Source organism: Falco naumanni, chromosome 3, assembly GCF_017639655.2.
Source record: "Falco naumanni isolate bFalNau1 chromosome 3, bFalNau1.pat, whole genome shotgun sequence".
In the NCBI taxonomy this organism is placed as follows: Eukaryota; Metazoa; Chordata; class Aves; order Falconiformes; family Falconidae; genus Falco; species Falco naumanni.
In genome coordinates, this window is record NC_054056.1 from 17,479,922 (window position 1) to 17,498,774 (window position 18,853).

At 48.7% G+C, this 18,853-nt stretch overlaps 1 protein-coding gene across 6 annotated transcripts in view; it reads right to left on the reverse strand.

Annotated features, from left to right (window-relative positions):
- The window catches only part of SAMD11 (sterile alpha motif domain containing 11), a 129,049-nt gene that overhangs the window by 29,466 nt on the left and 80,730 nt on the right, over nucleotides 1-18,853 (reverse strand). For all 6 annotated transcript variants that reach the window (XM_040586994.1, XM_040586996.1, XM_040586997.1 and 3 more), the window contains exons 6-7: nucleotides 10,645-10,737; nucleotides 3,876-4,040 (exon numbers count right to left, since the gene is read on the reverse strand). In XM_040586994.1, the coding sequence (XP_040442928.1) occupies nucleotides 3,876-4,040; nucleotides 10,645-10,737 (258 nt within the window). The remainder of the gene's footprint in view (nucleotides 1-3,875; nucleotides 4,041-10,644; nucleotides 10,738-18,853) is intronic.

Below are 18,853 nucleotides of genomic sequence, written 5' to 3' on the forward strand. Positions count from 1 at the left end.
AAGGAAACCAAAACACAGCTGGGGAGAGGAGGAAGATTTATCTTAATGAACACACCCTGGTCAGGACCAGCTTGCTCTATGGAGATTTCAAAGCACTCCGCATCCAGCAGCATATTAGTCCTCTCCCTGCAACTGATTCATAAAGCTAGGTTAATCTAAGAGTGTCGCATGACCCTGGTAACGATACACTTTTCATCTCCTTGCCTTCCCTTACGCCACCATGCTGTTTTCCTTTGGTTCTGGAAATCCCAGCCACCCATATTCCCATTAGCCACAAGATGTGCACAGCTAAGCTTGAGCTTCACCAATCACTTTTTCAGATATTTTGGCCAGGGCTGAAGCCCCGTGGTGGGGCTGCAAGTTGGGGTGGAAACACTTTTTGGGGCAGTAAGAAGGACATTGGTACCTAGGCTTTTCCAGCCACATTCACGCACATACAATCCCTGTCCCCACATCCCCACAACTGAGGGGACAAACATTAAAATAACATACAATTCTGAACTGAAAAAGTACATAAGAAACAGTGAAACAACAAACTCTATCAGATCACATAAAAAGCCTAGAGAATTCTCTGAGCCAGGGACCATGCACCTTCAATGTTTATAAATTAATTATCTGAAAAACCCAGGTCACTCCTTATTGCCACACTGCCTGTAATTTAGAAGTCTGGCGTGCAGCCAATTCCAGAAGCTGCATTGATCCTGAATGACCGCAACAACCCCCCACATGCACACCCTCTCCTCTCCTCTTTCTCTCCCCTCCCTCCCTCCCTCCCCTGCGGCCCTACCCCCTCACAGAGCCCCCCCCCCCCCCCCCCCTCCCCGGATCTGTTATTTACAATCCTGTACTCTGACAGTTGGGAAATCAGATTGATTGACAGTGGGACGCTGGCGGATGGAGGTTCCAGGCACAGAGACAGACTGAATTCAGAATGTGGGATGAATGCCACTGGGAGAATGGGGGTGGAGAAGGGGGGTCGAAAAGCAATTAAAAAAAAAAGATTTCTAAATTATTAACATTTTTTAAATTATTAATGTTATTGGTGCCTCCATGTGAGCCCGCAGATAAACTGCGCTTTGTACTGGCACTAATAATTTATAGCCCAACCAGAGCCCTGTGGTGTGGAGACAATCCAAAATACACAAAGTTTTGTCTTGTCAATGTTACACGAGAGTCTGTCTGTGCAGACTCCTTCTCTGCCTCTGCCTACCCCAAAACCTCAGTGTGACCCCTCACCTAACAAATGCTGATGAGACAATTTAATCATAATCATAAAAAATACGTCAGGCTTTTAATGTAATGAGCTACTTTGCTCATTACAAGGGGGGAGAAGGGGGTGATAGCAGCTGTTCTGCAGCACACACTCTGCCTGGACGTACATGTTCCATGTGTCCAGCAGCCACCTGGTGCCCAGGTTAAGCGCTCTATCCTGACTGTCACAATACCAGCACGGGCAACACATTTCATGCCGCGTACGTGCTCTGTTGTATTCAACATGGTCTACACAGACCTATGCGTCACGGTTGAATATGCAGCATTTGCACGTCTGCATGTGTTACCCTTCTGTGCATGGTACATGTTAGATGTTGTCCTCTCACTTACCGTGCTCGTGTTAGTTGCATGAATGTGTGGGAACTCTACACCGACAGTGTGTGGCTTTGTCCCCGCACCTATGTATCATGCTTGCAGGAGCTCTGCAGCTCTGTGAATGCCTGGGGCAGCTGAACACCACACACAGAATCATGTGCCATGTTCACCACGGTGTGCCTAAGCACAGGTTTATGTCGTGCCTTTGCTGATAAGCAAATCCTTACTCCACAGAGGAAGGAATTGCCTTCTTGCCCCCAGAGAAGCCAATCAAATCAAACAGAGTGGAAAGGAAGACAGCCTCTTCATTAAACTAACAAGCAGCCCTGGGGATTTACACTCTAGACCAGAGATTCTCCTCCAGTTCTTGCTGGATGCTTCGCCAACGTTGCTTGCACTCCTTACCTGGCTCACCCAGGCAGTACAGGTCAGCCCTCCACACCTTGGGTTGGAAGCAGCAGAGGGGCTACAGATTCATAGTGTTGCTTTTTGACGTCACTTCGACCCTCTGCTTCCAAGACTGGAACAGCATCACCACTTCTGTCTCCCTGGCTTTGCCTGACCCAGACAGCTCAGTTACTTCCTGCACCCCCAGCTCCCGCATCAGAGGACTGGGGTACAAGGCACAGCTTTACTCTCGACCAAGCGGAGCCAGCGCCCGCAGCCTTCACTCACCCGAGGGAAGGCGAAGGGGGCTGAGGAGGACATCGCCTGTGGAGGGATGCTCATGGCTCCCGCACTCTGCCAAGCAGTTCCCAGGGTAGAACCTGCAACTGCCTAGTGCCCCCTTTAGACACAGCGCGGGATGCTGCAGGCAAGCGGGACAAGCCAGCTTCCTCCACCAACGAGGCAAAAGCCACCCGCAAGCCTTCCTTCGATTCACGTGGGACCCATTAGATCCTGGTACTGCAGCACCCTTGTCCCCTCGGGACACCGCTCCAGCCCCAGGACAGCATCACTGGACAACGGTATCTGTTAATGAAGAGGCTGCTGCAGGACTAGGGTTTGGATTTTTCTCCTCATTGCATCACCGTAACTGCACAAGCACCAGCCTCCTTTTAAAGAGCAGAATGGCAGCATCTTCCCTTGAACATAGGTATTGTGCAGAAACACTCCTGTGCTGCTAAACCTAGGAACAGCAGACAGGGAGGTACAGAGGCACCATTTGCACTGTGCACATCAGGCCTTAAATAAAGGGGGGGTCCCTCAGGAGTCCCTAGCACCCAGCTCAACCTCAGAGAAGCCCACCATCCTGGGAAGGTCTGGGGACAATTTCTTAGTGCTGGAAGCCGTGATCTACAGGGTCCTTAGGGCAATGTTCTGAGGAAGCCCTCACAAAGTGAGCATACACTGGGTATGGAAGAGGTTCTCTCCCTTTCAGCAACCCAGCTCCTGGCAGGGGGGCTGGAACTAGGTGATCTTTAAGGCTCTTTCCAACCCAAACCATTCTGGATTCTAATCCTTCCCCTCACTCTTCCACAGCAGACCTGGTTTCAGCTAGCAAAGGACCAGATCAATCCTTGGTGATATAAACATAATTGCTTTCAGTAAATGATACCACGGGCGAACCTGTCCCACAGACTTCAGCATTAGCCTGCTAAGCTGCCTTCACTGCGACTTTGCTTCACCTACACATTTTAGTTTTCTGTAAAATCACAAGACACCTAATTCTCATTAAGGTGAAAGGTCTTTAACACCAATTTATGCTATGCCTGTGTGTAGCAACCATATTGCACAAACTTTCTAAACCTAGCACCATCAATGCTTAATTAAATCCTGCAACATCATCTTGCTGTTTCAGGTCCTATCACTAAATAGCAGGAGTATCTGGCACTGCCTACCTCTCATCCGCCCTCCCTGCATGTTCAACACTCATTTCCCTTGCTCCATACTATGACCCAAGTAAGACTTAGACCACAGATTCTGAATATTCAGATTGACACAAACCCTTGAAACAAAAGGAAGACAAGGACCCTCCTCACTGCCATTGCAAAAAGTAGTGATGGTGCAACGGATACATTCCAGTACACAAATGCATAGGCCCCGAGATAGCTACAGAAGGTATTTGCATTTCTAGATGGCTGAGGGTAGATGCCCCCACAGAGATGGTGGGAGAAAGGGTCTGTAGGATACTCTTTAGCACCACCTGTATTCACTGCATGATAAACACGCAACGCTGCAGCCCATAAATCCTCCTCACGTGCACACAGGGGTTAGGGACACCTTACAAGACTTATACAGAATTGGTAAAGCGGGCGCCCTCTTCTCCCATGGGTATGAGCCCGTACCTCCGTGGCTGGGCACCGCCATGCTGTTGGCCAGCTGGTAGAGACGCTGTTGTTGCTGCTCTTCAAAGGTGCCATGTTCATTCAGTGCTGACATCATGCGCCTGTAGTGCTCCTCTGGGGTCATCTGAGTCACCGAGTCCTCAAGCAGAGGCGTGTGGGAGTTTTCTGAAGAGCAGAAAGATTTGGTCTTTTTTCCAGAGAGAAATATAGTGGAAAATCACATAAGTATAGGGACAGTGCAAAGAAAGAGAAAGGGGGGCAGAGGGATATTAGCACACTCTCCCAGAACTATCGGCTGTACCCACTGAACTAACCTGGTGTACCAAGCTGCCAGTGCAGCTGTCCTTGTGCTCCCAGATGTACCATTATATGTGGTCAAGACACACCTACAACTTGCTAAACCTCCAAATGTGGGCACACGTGTACAATAAAGTCTACAGTTTCAATTGCCATACCACCCCAAAAAAATCATGAACAACTCCCCCCACCCCAAGCAACAAGCACTGCAATATAGTAACACAAAATTACCAGCAAGCTCTCTATCCCCAAGGTGGCAAAGAGGACAGGCAGGATGAAAGAGTTCACTGAATTCTCACCCTTTCATCTTGGGGGACATGCTTTCTTGTTTTCAACTGATACCTGATCAGACATGTGCCTCTTTCCCCCACCTTTCTGAACACCCACAAGGACACAATAATGTGAGAGATGTTCAGGCACCCAGCGTAGGTGATGCTGAAAACTGCACAACAGACAGTGATGACAGCCCACCTGCCCAGGTCTTGCAGGGATGTCACAAAACTTCAGGTATGTCACAAAATTTCAGGTATGTACATACAGCTAAACTCCTTGAGGCCGTTAAAATTACACCCGACATGCCTACCTCTCCATCTTCCCAGACTGGCTGCACAGCTCAGGAGGGAGGGCTTTGAGGAAGGGCCTGCCTGCTCCCTGGGCTGTAGGGATCCCAGTCTAACAATCAGGGAGATAAACCCACAGAGGGTTTCTGTTTACAGTAAGCAGAACTCAGAGTAATTACTGTTCACTGCCTTGGTGGTGGCTGCTCTAACACTATTTTATCTTGGATCTTCCCCACAGGCAAAACTTTTTCAACAGGGGAAGGGCTCCCCCCCATGCTGCAGTCACAAGACCACCCTATTGTGTGACCCAGATTCGTGCTGCTTCATTCACTTCATTTTGCAGACAGAGTCCCGCAGGGATGACTCCGCAGCTAGACTGGCTCCCAATTCAAGGTGGTGGCTCCGAGCACAGGCCACTTACTTTACACCAGCATCAGCACTGTGATGGATATGCAGGCGCTGGACATCTTGCTGGGAAAAGAGCCATGGATCTCAAGTGAGAGAAAGACCCCTAAGCTAGATACCAGAAAAGAGCCCACGGCAAACAAATATGGTCCAAGAGACAGAGCACCTGTAAAACGCGGCCCTGCTGCAGCAGCTTAGGGACCGGTTCACTTCTGCCTTGGCTGGAACGAGAGGCCGTCGGTGGCAAGTGCTGCCTGCCACCAAACTCATTACACAACCAAGCATACAGGGGCTCAGATTTTGGGGATGCAACCTTCACATGTCATAACGAAGCCACCTCCTGCCCAAAACATAGGAGGGGCTAATAATAGTAATAACAACAATAATGAAGAGTCTGAGCTGCACAAAGTTTCAAGTTAAAAAGGTTTGCATCACTGGCTCCTGATGAGCTTCTTCTGAAAAGGGGGATTTACTTCATTCTCCTCCAGCTCGGGCCAGCCACCCAGCTCAGCAAGGATTCTCCATCAGCAGAGCAATTTGCGGCCATATCTGCAACCACCGATCTCTACCCCAGCGACACGTACCTGTATCTCGGGGACCACAGGCTTCCTTGTGTGAATCACAGGTTCACGGCCTGCTTCAGGCCAGCTAGCAACAGGAGCTGGGTCCCCACCCTGCGCTGTGAAACCCCCACGTGTCAAAACCAGACCCGAAACAGGGAGGGCTGCACAAGATGACAGCCACGCATACCTGCTGCCTCCCACTCCTCCCTGCCTCCGGTACCCAAGCCTGCAAGACACCAGTGGAAGATGGAGGGGGGTGGCGGGCAGAACTCCCTCCCAGGTTCCCTTCCCGCCAAGTCACTTCGCGGGCCAGATTCCCGCATCCTCCTCCACACTCCTGCTGCTCCTGCCACCTCCCCCAGGAACACAGAAATGCACCAACTGTTTCAGTTCCCTTCTGATGCTCTTAACCAAAGGTCTAAGGAGCAAAGCCGCATGCCACAGACCTGATTTAGAAAAACACAGTGGGTTTCCCCCCCCCCCCCCCAGCTGTGTCATTAGAGAAAAAGGGAGGGGGGAGGGGATTTAATAACACTTAATTACCATAAACTCTATCCGATCAGCCGCAGAGCAGATTTCAGGTGCAAGGAGGGGAGGAGAATGGGGGTGGCAAGAGGGGAGGCTAAGAGGAAGGAGGAGTCCAGCAAAAGGCTGGATTTCCACACTTAAAACTTGGAAGATTTCACATGACTCAGCCAGCGGTAATTCCAGCTTTGCTGAAGCTTTGCTGTCTGCTTTTGTCATTACCAGGGGGTAATGCGGGAGACTGATCTTGCCAAATCTCTCCCAGCCGCTAGGTGTGTAATGGACTCTGGCACAGCCACTGGGAAGGCACAGCTGAGGCAGGCATCTGTCAGGCCTTCCAGCTCTCTGGCATGCTCCCCCCTGTGCCCCAGCCGAGGGGACACCCCCCCCCCCCACCACCCTTCAAACCCTTCAACAGCGCTGCAGCATCCCAGCAGCAGCAGCCAAAAGGAATTCAGGCTCCCAGAGGATGCGGGTTTTCTGCTCAGCCTGAAGGACATGTCACTGCTGCATGGCCTTTTCAGCAAGGTTTTATAAAGCTTGTGCTCCCCAAGCAAGCCCAGACAGGACAGGAGCACCCAGCCTGCCCGCCCCCTCTCCTTCACTATGACAAACCCAGGACAGGCCCAGGCTCCCTTGACAGAACCACAGTAAAGTTCACGGAGCCTGCTGCAAAAGCATCTCACCCAGGTTCAAAGCCAGGTCTTCACTGTTAGCTTTAGGGTCTTTGCTGCAGAAACTGTCACTCACCAGGGCAGAGAGGGTCCATGCCCCCCGCCCCACATTCAGCAGAGGGGTCTGGGGGGCAGTGAGATCATTAGCAAGAATGGGGCCAAACAGACAGCTGCCAAACCAACCAACACACAGACATCCCCACCAACGAAGAGGAACAAATTGACAGAGGTGGGATCTGAACTGCTCAGCTGTAGTCCAGCTCCGTCTCTGGCCTAATTCATTAACCAAAGATGCAGTAAGATTTTTGTTTTCTTTTAAATGATCTACAATAGCAAAGAAAACAGAATGGCAGAAGGAGCAGCATATGAGCTCATCAGCCCACCACAGGGGGCGAATGCAATATTGTTCCCTACGTGTGTTTTCCAGCACTTAGTCCAGCCTAGTTTCAAATCTTCCCAAACGATGAGGCTTCTACCAGATTTATTTTTCAGCAGTTCAAACAGGAACCCAAATACTCTTACTGATTTTCTCTTTTTGCAATCGTTCACTTTTATTTCATGTCTCAAGGAATCGGAGCAGCGGATCTCCAGACATAACTGTTGCCGCAGGAGCGAGGGTTTTACTTGGGGAATTGTCTCCTGGGGAGAAAGCTTCCCCCGTGACCTGCCAGCACAGCCCTCGCTCCGAGCCTCTGATATGCTCGCATTTCCATATTAGACACGAGAACGTTCTGCTCTGTTTGACAGCAGTGCTGGCGCGGCCCTGCTTCCACTGAGATAGGGCTCTCTTTTGATCTCTGGTGCGCACACCGTGAGCGCTGGGGAGGGGGGAAGGGAAGGTTACTGCTTCCCCGCTGGAAGGGTTTCCAGCCCTACAGGTGTTTTTTCACTCAGTCAGAGAGAAGGAGTGATTTACTTGGCTGCCTCTGTTTTCCTTGCCTTGTCAGGCGCAGCCACGGCAGCACAAGATGGGCCGCAGGCACGGGGTCACTTCTCCTCTTCAAAAGGCTGTTTCAGGGACAATGCGGCTGTGCCCTGAGCGAGCGCTGCATCCAGGGCCAGCGTATGATGGAGAGGGGGACAGTCCCCAGCCCGAGCTGCACACCACCCCCAGAGCGCGAAAAAGGCAGAGGACCAGCACCCACCCACCCAAGGCACACGACCAGGCTGGACCAAAAGGAAGGGTGCATCCCAGGGAGATGCTGCAGACCTGGCTCCTACCAGCGGACGACGTGGGGCTGCACAGGCTGCAAAACTCCAATCAGTCCTTGCTTCCCTTCCCACTCCTAAATCACAAACAACACTCACAGCACCCGGGTCCCTTCCAGGCTTGGGGCTCTAGCACAATCCCGCACTACTTGACAGCAGCAGTTTCCAATTCCAGGTAACTAGTCGCTAGGGTCCATCCTGTTTGAAAGCAGCACGTCACAATACTGGATCCTTCCATTTCCAACCAGCTCCCTAGTGCAGAGCTTGGAACACAGGGATCATTTCCCTCCTGGTCCCCAAGGGCACCCGTGCCACAGGAACACTGCCCGACTGCCAGCAGGAGAGGGAGTCTCCTGGAGTTATCAGCTGCAAGGTGCTCTCACTCTTTGGGGCTTAAGACACAAACACTGGCTACAGCCTCTCCTTTGGCCCCCTTCTCATAGCAGGAGGTGGGCAGGTAACAGCCCCAGAAGCACTGAAGTCTTTGCCCCTACTCAGCCCCTCACTATCCTGACGGTATCTTTGCATCAGCACAAGCCTAGGCTTAAAACGCCTGCCACAGTGCTGGAGAGAACAGGGGTTCCCCAGTGCTCCAATATAATAAAAAACAGGTCATGTGGGAGATTAGTGAAAGGCCCCGCTCAGAATTTCCATTCTGTCTCACACTCTTTTAAAGGGCAGGAAAGGCTTTCTGAGAAGAAAGTGGGAGTAGAAAATGAAAGTTTGCTTTTATTCTGGGCTTCCTCGGAACCCCTCTCTTAATGAGTTGGGGAAGTCCTGAGTCATTCAGAGGTAAGGAGCACAATTTAGATCCTGAGCACATACCGCAAAGCCTAGGGCTGCTTGTCTGCCTCACGCTGCACTCAACTCTCTCAAGTAAACAAAAATGGTGAGAAGGCCAGAGGAAAGAAATAGAACAGGATCGTCTGACCCTGCTGCTCCCATGGCAAAAACATTCATTTGTGCAAGTTCAGCCACTTTATTAGGGTGAATCCAATTGCAGCCATCTGGTTTCAGATGGCTTGATTAAAGTTCAGCCCATTCTCACCTGGACCACATCGGTTGCTGTTACCAGGATTCAGCTCCTAAGCATGCACTGTCTTGGAATTACAAAGGATACAGACTCAGCAGAAACAGCAAAGATGACACCAGGTGTATCAAGTGTGTCGCACGAGTCTCATGCCCCTATGTATCAAACGCATTTCCAAATCTACAGAAGCATCCTGCTTTGAACTTACCTGCACATCTACTAGAAACATTTCAAGGATAGCAGGAATAGGGCAGATTACCTGTTTCCCTTGATTTTTTTTAAAGAGCAACAGCGTATAGGGTTCCTCTCTACACCTTTCAGAAAAGCCCAGTGAAAAGCTAAGGCACTTCTACTTGTATTGAAGAGTTAACAGGCAGAAGAAGGTTATGTGAAAGAAAAGATTTAGCATGTTCTTAGGTAGCGTTAGCAATATTATAATGAATGACACTTAGCATTCAGCGTCCTCTCAGAGTATGCTGCCGTTCAGATCATAATTTAGGGACAAGGAGTCAAGAGGAGACAATATACAGGAACACTGTGTGAAATCAGGATGCAGTAGAAGTCCTTACAATGTTTCTTTGTATAGCATAATATAAGGTATGTAGTTTAAGAAGGCTTCAGGACAAACTGCTGCAAAAAGTCCTCTTTGAGATTCCCCGGATTGGTTATTGAGAACATATCCCTTGAAGAGTCTCAGCTACTGGACTCCAAACCCATGAAACAGGATCTAGCTTCAGACAGCTGGTCTGCTTTTGTATTTTTTTTAGTGGCCAAAGAGTGCAGGTTAGACAGAGTGATCAAGATGGGTATTACTGACAGCTAATTAGTTTGAACTTAACAACAAAGACTTAAGTGAACGGCCTGCAAAATCTCATTTACGCAACCTTGAGACAAACTCATTAACTGCAGGCTCCATTACCCATTCCACTTTGCCAGTCGTAAAGAAAGTTTAAAAATCACGTTTATAGGAAAGAACCATAAGACAAATCAGGAGATCTTAAAAAAAAATAAAAATAAATCCCTAAAGAGAAACCTTCTGCAGATTCCATCTCTATAGGAACAGTGCCATAAATGCCTAAGAAAGAACTAGGCAGCCCTATTCTCCCTGCTAGGCTTCTTTTTTTCCCTTTAAAGGAACAGATGCCAGCATGATAAGCCTGTGTGTATCTTTCACATTAAACATGTAATCAAGACATTCTGCCTGAAAAGTAGAAACACCCCTAAAATCCACCCCAAAAGCTGCAGCTTACTTTTTCCATCACAAAGCAATTATTCTAATTAAGAGGCAATTCCTTTCCCACACTGCAAGCTTCCCTCCGATTAGATAAAGAAAGCACAGTGCACTGGTAGCCTCCTTCATGCACCCTTAGCGCCGGATACTTACAGCTCCCATACCACAGCCTCCTGCAACCCTCCCTTCCCTCCCTCCTTAATTTCAATTAAGTTCCACTCTTAAGAAAGGAAAAGAAAGGGGAAGGGGATGGGGGAGGGAGAAGCAGCACTTACCCTTTGGGGACTCACTTCTGGCTTTCTTGCTTTCTAAAGGACACTCACTGCTGCTGTTGGGAGAACATACTCTTCTCTTGCCTAAAATTTCATCTAGAAGAGAGATGAGAAATCTGAGCATCAGATAAGGTTGTACCTTCCTCTTTGCAGAAGCAACCAGAGAGACTTTGGCATTTTGCTTCTCTCTCACACAGACACACACGCACACACATACATTACAAGCAAAGGGGAAAAAAAATGAAAGTAAGAAAAATCATCATCTTGAGAGCCTTGATCTGCTTTCCTAATCACGCAGTCCGAAAGCACATAATGACTATTCATACACTGATCAATGCAACATTTTAAAGCTGTAAATTCTGAATCCAGTTGATTTCCTTACTGAGTTTCATCATTTGTTCTGTTGCCTTTTGTCCCCCTGGTGTTTCCACTCCTTTCATGCCCTGATGCAAAGCAACTGGGGGAGAGAAAGGGGAGGAAAAAAACAACACACAAAAAAAGCACAACAGATCTCCGAATCTTCCTACCACAGTATCTCTCTCTCTCTCTCTCTCTCTCTCAAGCTCTCTCCCCCCCTCTTTCCCCCCTCCTCCTTCAAAACCTCAAGGTCCTTAGCAATCTTCCCCCTCTAGATTGTACGGAAACACTCAAGCCTTTTGCATTACTGCAGCCCTACAAACCAACACAAAATATCTAATATACAATTACAGCATCCCTGAACAGATTTAAAATCAATATCCTCCTATAATAATGCTAGGGAAACTGAAAGCATGATGTTGCATATGGGCAGGAAGGAAGAGACTGTTTGTCACTGCAAGCATCAAATTCTCATCTATCAAGGGCTTGTTAAAGATGCAGCATCTTAAAAGAAAAAAAATAATTTCACAAATAAGCACCATATTTGAGTGACTGTATGTTGCATCTGCCTGTGAGTCAACATGCACACGAAGCTTCTGCAATTTGCCCGAAGTGTGTTGGTTAAGAAAGGTTACAAACTCCCTTGGTCCTATTTATAAGAACAACAAAATTATTTATGTTCCGGGGGACATATTAAGCCAAGCAACTCAGTATGTCCCTCATACTCAGAATCACTCCACATTACTTTGAATTCAGCTAAGCAAGCCCAGGTTCCTGCCTTGCCATTGTATTTATCAAGAGATCCAGGGCACAGATCTGTGGCTGCTCACAGGCTGAGCAGCACCGAGAGCAGACAGTTAACGCGCCGAGGGCACAGCCTGCCAGGCAATGCCTTTATCCAAAGAGCAATTCTGGAACTCTGCAAAGTTACAAGTGGCATTTCAAGGTTTTAAAGAGCACAAGCTGCCTCCAATCTTATCTTGCCATGACCCTGTCACCCAGCCTGTTAACAAAACTGGTACTCGGAGACAACTGCAGAGGCTTGCAATCATCCATAACCAAGAGCAAAGTAAATACAACAAAACAGTGGCAATTGGAAAGCAGATGGGAAAGGACTGTCAGCCAGTGACAGCACTTCAGTTTTCTCGGTGCTTCACATCCCAGTTGTTGAGTCAGCCTCTCAATACAATTTGAATGTTATCAATCCTCCTGCCTCAGTTTACCCTTTAAATAACTTCTCCAAAGCCACAGACGTATCAGCTTGCCAAGCCAGCATCAAAGCTAGGAAGTACCTGGCCACACAGCACAAACAGAGTCACAAGCTCCCTCCCCACGGAACGCTTCATTCTTCATGTTGATTTTCCTGGAAATGTTACTCTGATGCTGCAGACCCTCAGCGGTGGAGGCCAAGATCATATATCCTCCTCAGAAGTGTTCTCATCCGGGATTTGTGGCTTTGAAACAACAAAAGTCCCGTTGCTCTGCTCGCCCCTCCCAGCCTGGGCAGGAGGCAGCAAAACCCAACAGGGCTTGTTCTTATGTACTTCAGGCAGAAGAGACTCCATGGAAGAACTGGTGACAGAAGCACCAGTTACATGTGACAGCAGTTAGAATATGAGCAGTGAAAATGCCTTGATTTCACAACTCTGCCATCACTCCTTCTCTCTTGCTGTTCCACTCCCACCCCTGTGCACCCATCTGCCAGCAGACATTCGCTCTGACTAGCGCCATGCCCTGCTACTCCCACGCGCGTCAGCAGGACAGGTTGCAAGTCCCATCTCACTCCCACCTGCCCGCGCTTGTGCAGGGGAAGACCAAGATCGCACAGTAACTCTGAAGCGGCACCAACTCCATCAGACCCATGCCCCACCAGTCTCCAAAACACCCACTTCTTGGCACACACACAAGTGAGCTGGCAGCTACATGAACAGTCAGCTGGGACAGCCTGCCATCACCAACATGCCACAGCAAAAGGTCCCAGATGTCTTGCGCTTGAGATTTGAACTTGGCCCTCCAGAGAGATCCCACATTAGTGTATTAATCTCTCGGGTGATCTGCAGAATTTTCCTTCCAGCATCTCGGGTTCACATTGCACCAAAGCACCAAATCCCACACACCAAGTTTATATTCAGGTTGCCCCCCAGCAGTTTTTACGGCAGTCAGATCACAGAATGAAAATTTTCCTCTTCCCCCCCCCCCCCCTCCCCTCTTCGTTTAAGGCAAAATCCTGGAATGTGTCAGAGACTGCCTCTGCCCCCAGAAATGTGGGGACTAAATCAGCAAGATATAGAGTAGGTAAGGAAAAGGGAGTAATTACCATCAGTAGCCAGTTATGAAGGCACAAAGATCTAACAATCCATCCCAAATTTACCGAGTCAGTAGGAGAGCACAAGACTGAATATCAATCTTCCAAATTCCAGCCCTGCACTAAAAGAAGTCATACCCCCCTCTTAGCTTTCTTAACTGCAAAGCAGGGAAGAGCCTGGTCACATTTTCATTAACTCACAGATTCTGGGGTACTACCTAAACAGCGACGTATTTATATTACAGCACCAATGCTTTCCTCTTTACATCTTAAATCATATGCACAGCTTTAGCATACCACTTACACCTGCTAAACCCATGCCCTTTTACAGGACCCTATATTCTAAATTCATCCCTTTATGCCCCCATGCCATTCACCCAACCACTCCTGGCACTCACAAAGTACTAGGACAGTGGTTGAAGGCACTGGGATAGGAGCATCCACAGTCCATCTCCCTCTGACTTTGCAGCAACAGCAGCAGCAAAACCAAATATGTTTTGCAAATGAGTTGGCAGTGTAGCTTCTGGATGTCTTGCCACCCTCTCAAAGACAGGTTGTGCATTTAGAGTGCGTTGCTACTCATCAACCAGAAAGCCAAAGCGACCTGAACTGTTTGCTCAGCCCATGCATCTGCAAAAGGCAACACTCCACCTTAGAGGGTTGGAGGGACGGTTGTAGGGGGGCTGGTTTTTTTCCTGCCCTTTTTTTTTTTTTTCTTTGTTCCCCAAATCCCTGTTTTTGCCTCATCTCTCCTGCCTTCTATAAAGCATTTCAGTTGAAAGGAAGCCAAATCAGAGCAGTTTTTAGTATTAAAGCTGAAAATGAAAGACATTATCAGTAGAACAATAACGTTATGAAGCTAGCCCAGGCAATAACTGAAGTACAGAGTGCTAGAGGAAGCCCCAAGCATACTGATCACTGACTGCCACCAGTGCAACACAGCCCTGACCACACCAGCCTCCCCGCCAAGGTCCCCCATGCAGGTCCCCAGATCCCACGTTACATTCAAGGCTCCTGCCAGCCTGACAAGGCGGTAGAGAAGGTGATCCTGAAAGGTTTTTGGAAACAGTCAAATCTTTTCCCCAAAGATCTACAAATTGAAGTGGATTTTTCCCCCCTCTTTCATGGGAAGAGAAACTCCAGCACTCCCCTGCTGCGTTACTACAGTGAAACACGAATAGAGACAGGTCAGCTGGAGGAGGACAGTTCTTCTCTCCCCATACAGAAGTATCACCCAGTGGCTTTGCAACCATAAAGAGAAACGATGTGGGTATGGCACCATGAAACGAGCTTGTGTAGAAGCCAGGAAATGCGGCCTTTCTCTAATCACAGCCCTCCCTAGACTTGAGACACACTGATCAGAGGTCACGGGTGGAAACGTCACCTGGAAGTAACAGTGCTTTGTACTCCTGCACTGCCACCGATCCTCAGCCTCCCAGCACTCATCAGAGCTGGGTAACTTAACAGTCGTGTTCACCAACACATCTAGAAATTCCAAACCTCATTATCAGCTTTGAAGAGAGGACATGGGAGCCTAAGTCAGCTGGGAAGATTAGAAAGCCTAACTAGGTTTACCCAAAAATGGAGGGACTTTATCTCCACTCTTTACAAGGGAATCTGCAGCAGAGAAGCTGCACCAAGGACACACGTTGCAGCAACAGCAGGATGAGAACTGAGCCTGTGTCCCAGCGACAGAGCACAGGGTTTCACCAGGAGAAGGAAAATGAACAAATGTGAGGTGGTCACAAAATGTTTGCCCTCCCAGTGTTAAACGGGTGGACTACAGAGAAAGTGCCAATTATGGCCAAGAGACCGCACCAAGTTCTTCTGCACTGTGCTATGCTGCAGTACAATGGCAAGAGATCGAGACCTACCTCATGAGCCCTATCATATCACTGGGTTTGCTCTGAAAGCTTCTTGGACCCTGAAGTCCTGAGTAAACAGAGGGCTGCGCCAACTTACATGGGAAATCACCCAGGCTCAGACAGCCAACATCTAATGAGAAGAAAGTCCTTTTTTCACCTCTCTTCACATATTTTAAGAGGAGGAAAACATCCTCCCTTGCTCTTAACTCCCCCATCAAACTTAAACCCTGGAGATGACAATTCCCACTGACCAGTCTGAAATTTCTTGGCAGCATCTCAGTTTATTCAGGTCTCCCCTTTCCTTTGGTACAATCAGGCGATCACCAGAGGAGCTGCTCTGCTCAAACAGCGCTGATGCTCCAGCCCTGCTGCTCAGTCTGTTCCTGTGCCGAATGTGACAGGTTTGCAGGGACCCTGGAGACTCGCTTGCCCAGTGATGGGCTTGTGCCTTTGTAAGAAGCTGCACCAGCTTGCCGAGTCTCAGCAGGCCCAGAGTTGCTCTCAACAAAGGCTGGCGTACAAGGGGCCACGCAGGAGGCTGAGCACAGCAGCGTGGAATCTGGCTGCACATCGGCCCCATCCCTGGCCAGCAGGAATCAATGCAACAAAGGGAGAGTGAAGCACAAGGTCATGGGAATAACAGGCCATAATTTAACTGAGGGCAACGAGAACGGAAAAAAAATTATTGGGGAAGCTGGGGGAAGGGGAGCCGTGGGCTTCTGGGACTTGGGATCCTAGAACAATACAAGTACGTGCCAGCTCATGGGGGAGGGTTAAGTCTAGCAAGGAAGGGGGAAAATACCACTGGATCTCTGCAAAAGGGATGTTGAACCAGCTGCAAAATGAAGGTAGCATCCTCCTCCCAGCAGGTCAGCTTAATGGCTTTAAGGACATGGCAGGCAGCAGGCTTCAAACCTTAGCTATTGCACTGGCTTATCTCATCATTCCTTTACGTCTCCACATCTGTATCTATTTGTTGCTTGTCATTTAGATTTAGACTGCAAGCTCTCCAGGGCAGGAAGCATCCTTTTGCTTAGCTGCTGTACCAGGCTTAATAATGCAACAGCAGAGCAAACTGGGCACTCCCGGCTCAGGACTGTCCCTAGCCTAGACCAAGGTATCTGCAAATCAAGCATCACACTTCAAGCTCCCTGTGACAAGAGGCTCTTTGAAACAGGAAGGAAAACGGGACACAAAGGGGAGGGAGGAATGGGACACACTAATGGTCTCTTACTATAAAGCAAGGAGGATGCAACAGTGAGTAATCAAAGGTTTTTCTCTTTCCTGTTCACTTTGAGAGAACTTTGGCATGCATTCAAACTCAACAGCAGAGAAGGACTCCCAACAGGGAAGAGTCAGTGACCACCACTCACTGATCCAAGTGCGTTACATAGAAAGTAGCATCCCAAAGGTACACCTAGCACCACTAACCACTTCCTAAATGAGAGCGAACCACAGCATATGTCAAAGCTGTAGGAGCGCACAACAAGACAGTAGTCGAGAAGAAGGATTTCCAATGTATAACATATCAACCATCGTTTCCTAGGCATGAGAAGCAGCCTGCATCCTCTTTCCCAGCTCTAACCACTAGGCCATCTGCCTTTCCTCCTACCATGCAAACAGTATCCTGCTACTTCCCACCTCCTTGTGCCCGCTCAATTTGCCTAGCTGGAGCTAAGCACCTAAAAGGACCATGCAATATTTCAGTTCCCAAGGAGTGAAACAGAAGGAGGTACAGGTCATGCTGGAGCCACCCTCCTGTCTGTCTGTAAAAAGGCCATCTATTAGGGAAGGTGCACCAGCATCCCCTTGTCTCCAAGATTCTTACAAAATCCATTTTTACAGCATGCACCAAGCCATAAAAAGGTGGTAAATATTCATACTATGAAAAACACTTACGGAGAGAGGATATACTGCACTTAAGAGAGAGATCTGGATTAATTTTGTATGCTGCAGAGAGGCTTTTTCGCAATTGCAAACTTGTGAATCCTCACTCCCTTCCAGAAAAAAAATCTAAAAAATTAGCCTGGGAGGGTGGGCTGGAAGTCCAGGTCTTTTGGAGACTCACTTTTTAGCTCTAGGAAGGAGCATGTTCTAACGGGCAAGACAGAAAAAGGTGGAAACTTGTTAAATCAGATGACTTAAGCATGGTTCCAATAAGGTTCAGGTTTTTCTTGAGGGACCACAAACCTCTCAGGCAAAGTTCATTTGGCCTCAATTTATGTATCTGTGATAAAAAGCTATGAAAACTGGCATCACTTGTCTGACACTGATACCTCCCTCAGTCCTGGGGGAATGTCAGATGACATCTAACCATGCCAAAAGGCAGGCAAGGCAACGCAGCAGGGACAGCACTCGTGTTTCCCTGTGGGCTTCCAGGTGCTTCTGCATGTGGTCTGTGCCAGCAACCTGGTATTCCCTCCAACACCCAGGTCAGCTACTCCACCTCCTCCAGCTGTGCCTTCTCCAAGCCTTCCAGCATTTCTCTAGAAAAGTGAACGCTGAAGATAGTGATTTCCAACAGAGCTGCTGGTGGTGCTGTACCCTTAGCACCATTTAAATGTCCAATTGCACTCATTCAGCCCCTGAAAAAAACAGCGCTCCTCCAGTCCGTGACAGCTTTGACAGCCAGACTCCTTAATTCCTTTTTCTTATTCCCTTAATCTGTCATCTTTATCAGGCTGGGGAAGTGCCAGGCAGCATGCAGGAGCCCCGGCCCCGATCAATCTCCACATTACAGCTGACAGAATGGTGCTAATAACTTATTGATCTAATGTTTGCCAAGCCCCACTGGGGCTGAAAGGCTGCCATTGATTGGCTTGAGGGAAGGAGCCTCTCAGCTGAGAGCAGAGCGGAAAGCCTTCAAATTGTCTTCTTCCCGAGGAGCTTGGAGATGGAGGGAGGGTGGGGAAGCAAGAACAGGGAGGAGGAGAAGGGGACTAATGAGAGGAAGAGAAATGGAAAGGAAGAAGGGTGCATGTGTGAGATGGGGATTAAGAATGGAAAAGGAAAAGGTAAAAAAGGGTTTGAGAACCAAAGAAACATAAGCAGGAGGGGAAAGAGCAGGAAAGGGGAGAAGATCAAAGGAAAGAAAAGGAATGGGGAACAAAAAGACTGTGCAGAGATGAAAAATTAATGAAATAGGCAGTTGACCCTCTTCCTGCTCACAGCAAATCATTAATAATTTTTCCAACCCCCAGCCCTCCATCCTAGGAGGGCTCCTCCCAAGTCTGACGTAAAACGTGTGGCACTGCTGAGTCCCCTGACCAGGTCTGACACCACAAGCCTGCATCTGGGGACAGGACATCATCAGGAGAGATTTCAGTTTAATTTGTGAGTCTGTTCCCCACAGTGATACACATGCAACTCAACCCTTGAGAATCCCCACCCATCTCTTCAATTTGCACTGAAGAGGCTAATAACCGTAGAAAATCAGACATGCTTAGCAGAGGGAAAGTAGTTCCCCTGTGGGGAAACGTGGGCTTACCTGCATGTGCAGAGGCAGCAGGAAGAAAAAACCCAAACCAATACATGACCTTTCACAAATTACAGTAATGGGTTTTGTCTTCTTTCCCAGATCAGCCCAGAGCAGGCCGGTTTTGCCAAAGGGTACACGGGTTGGAGCAGTGCTATAAGGCAGGGACTGAGCTGGCAGGGCTTCAAGAAAAGGCAGCCATGGCCACAC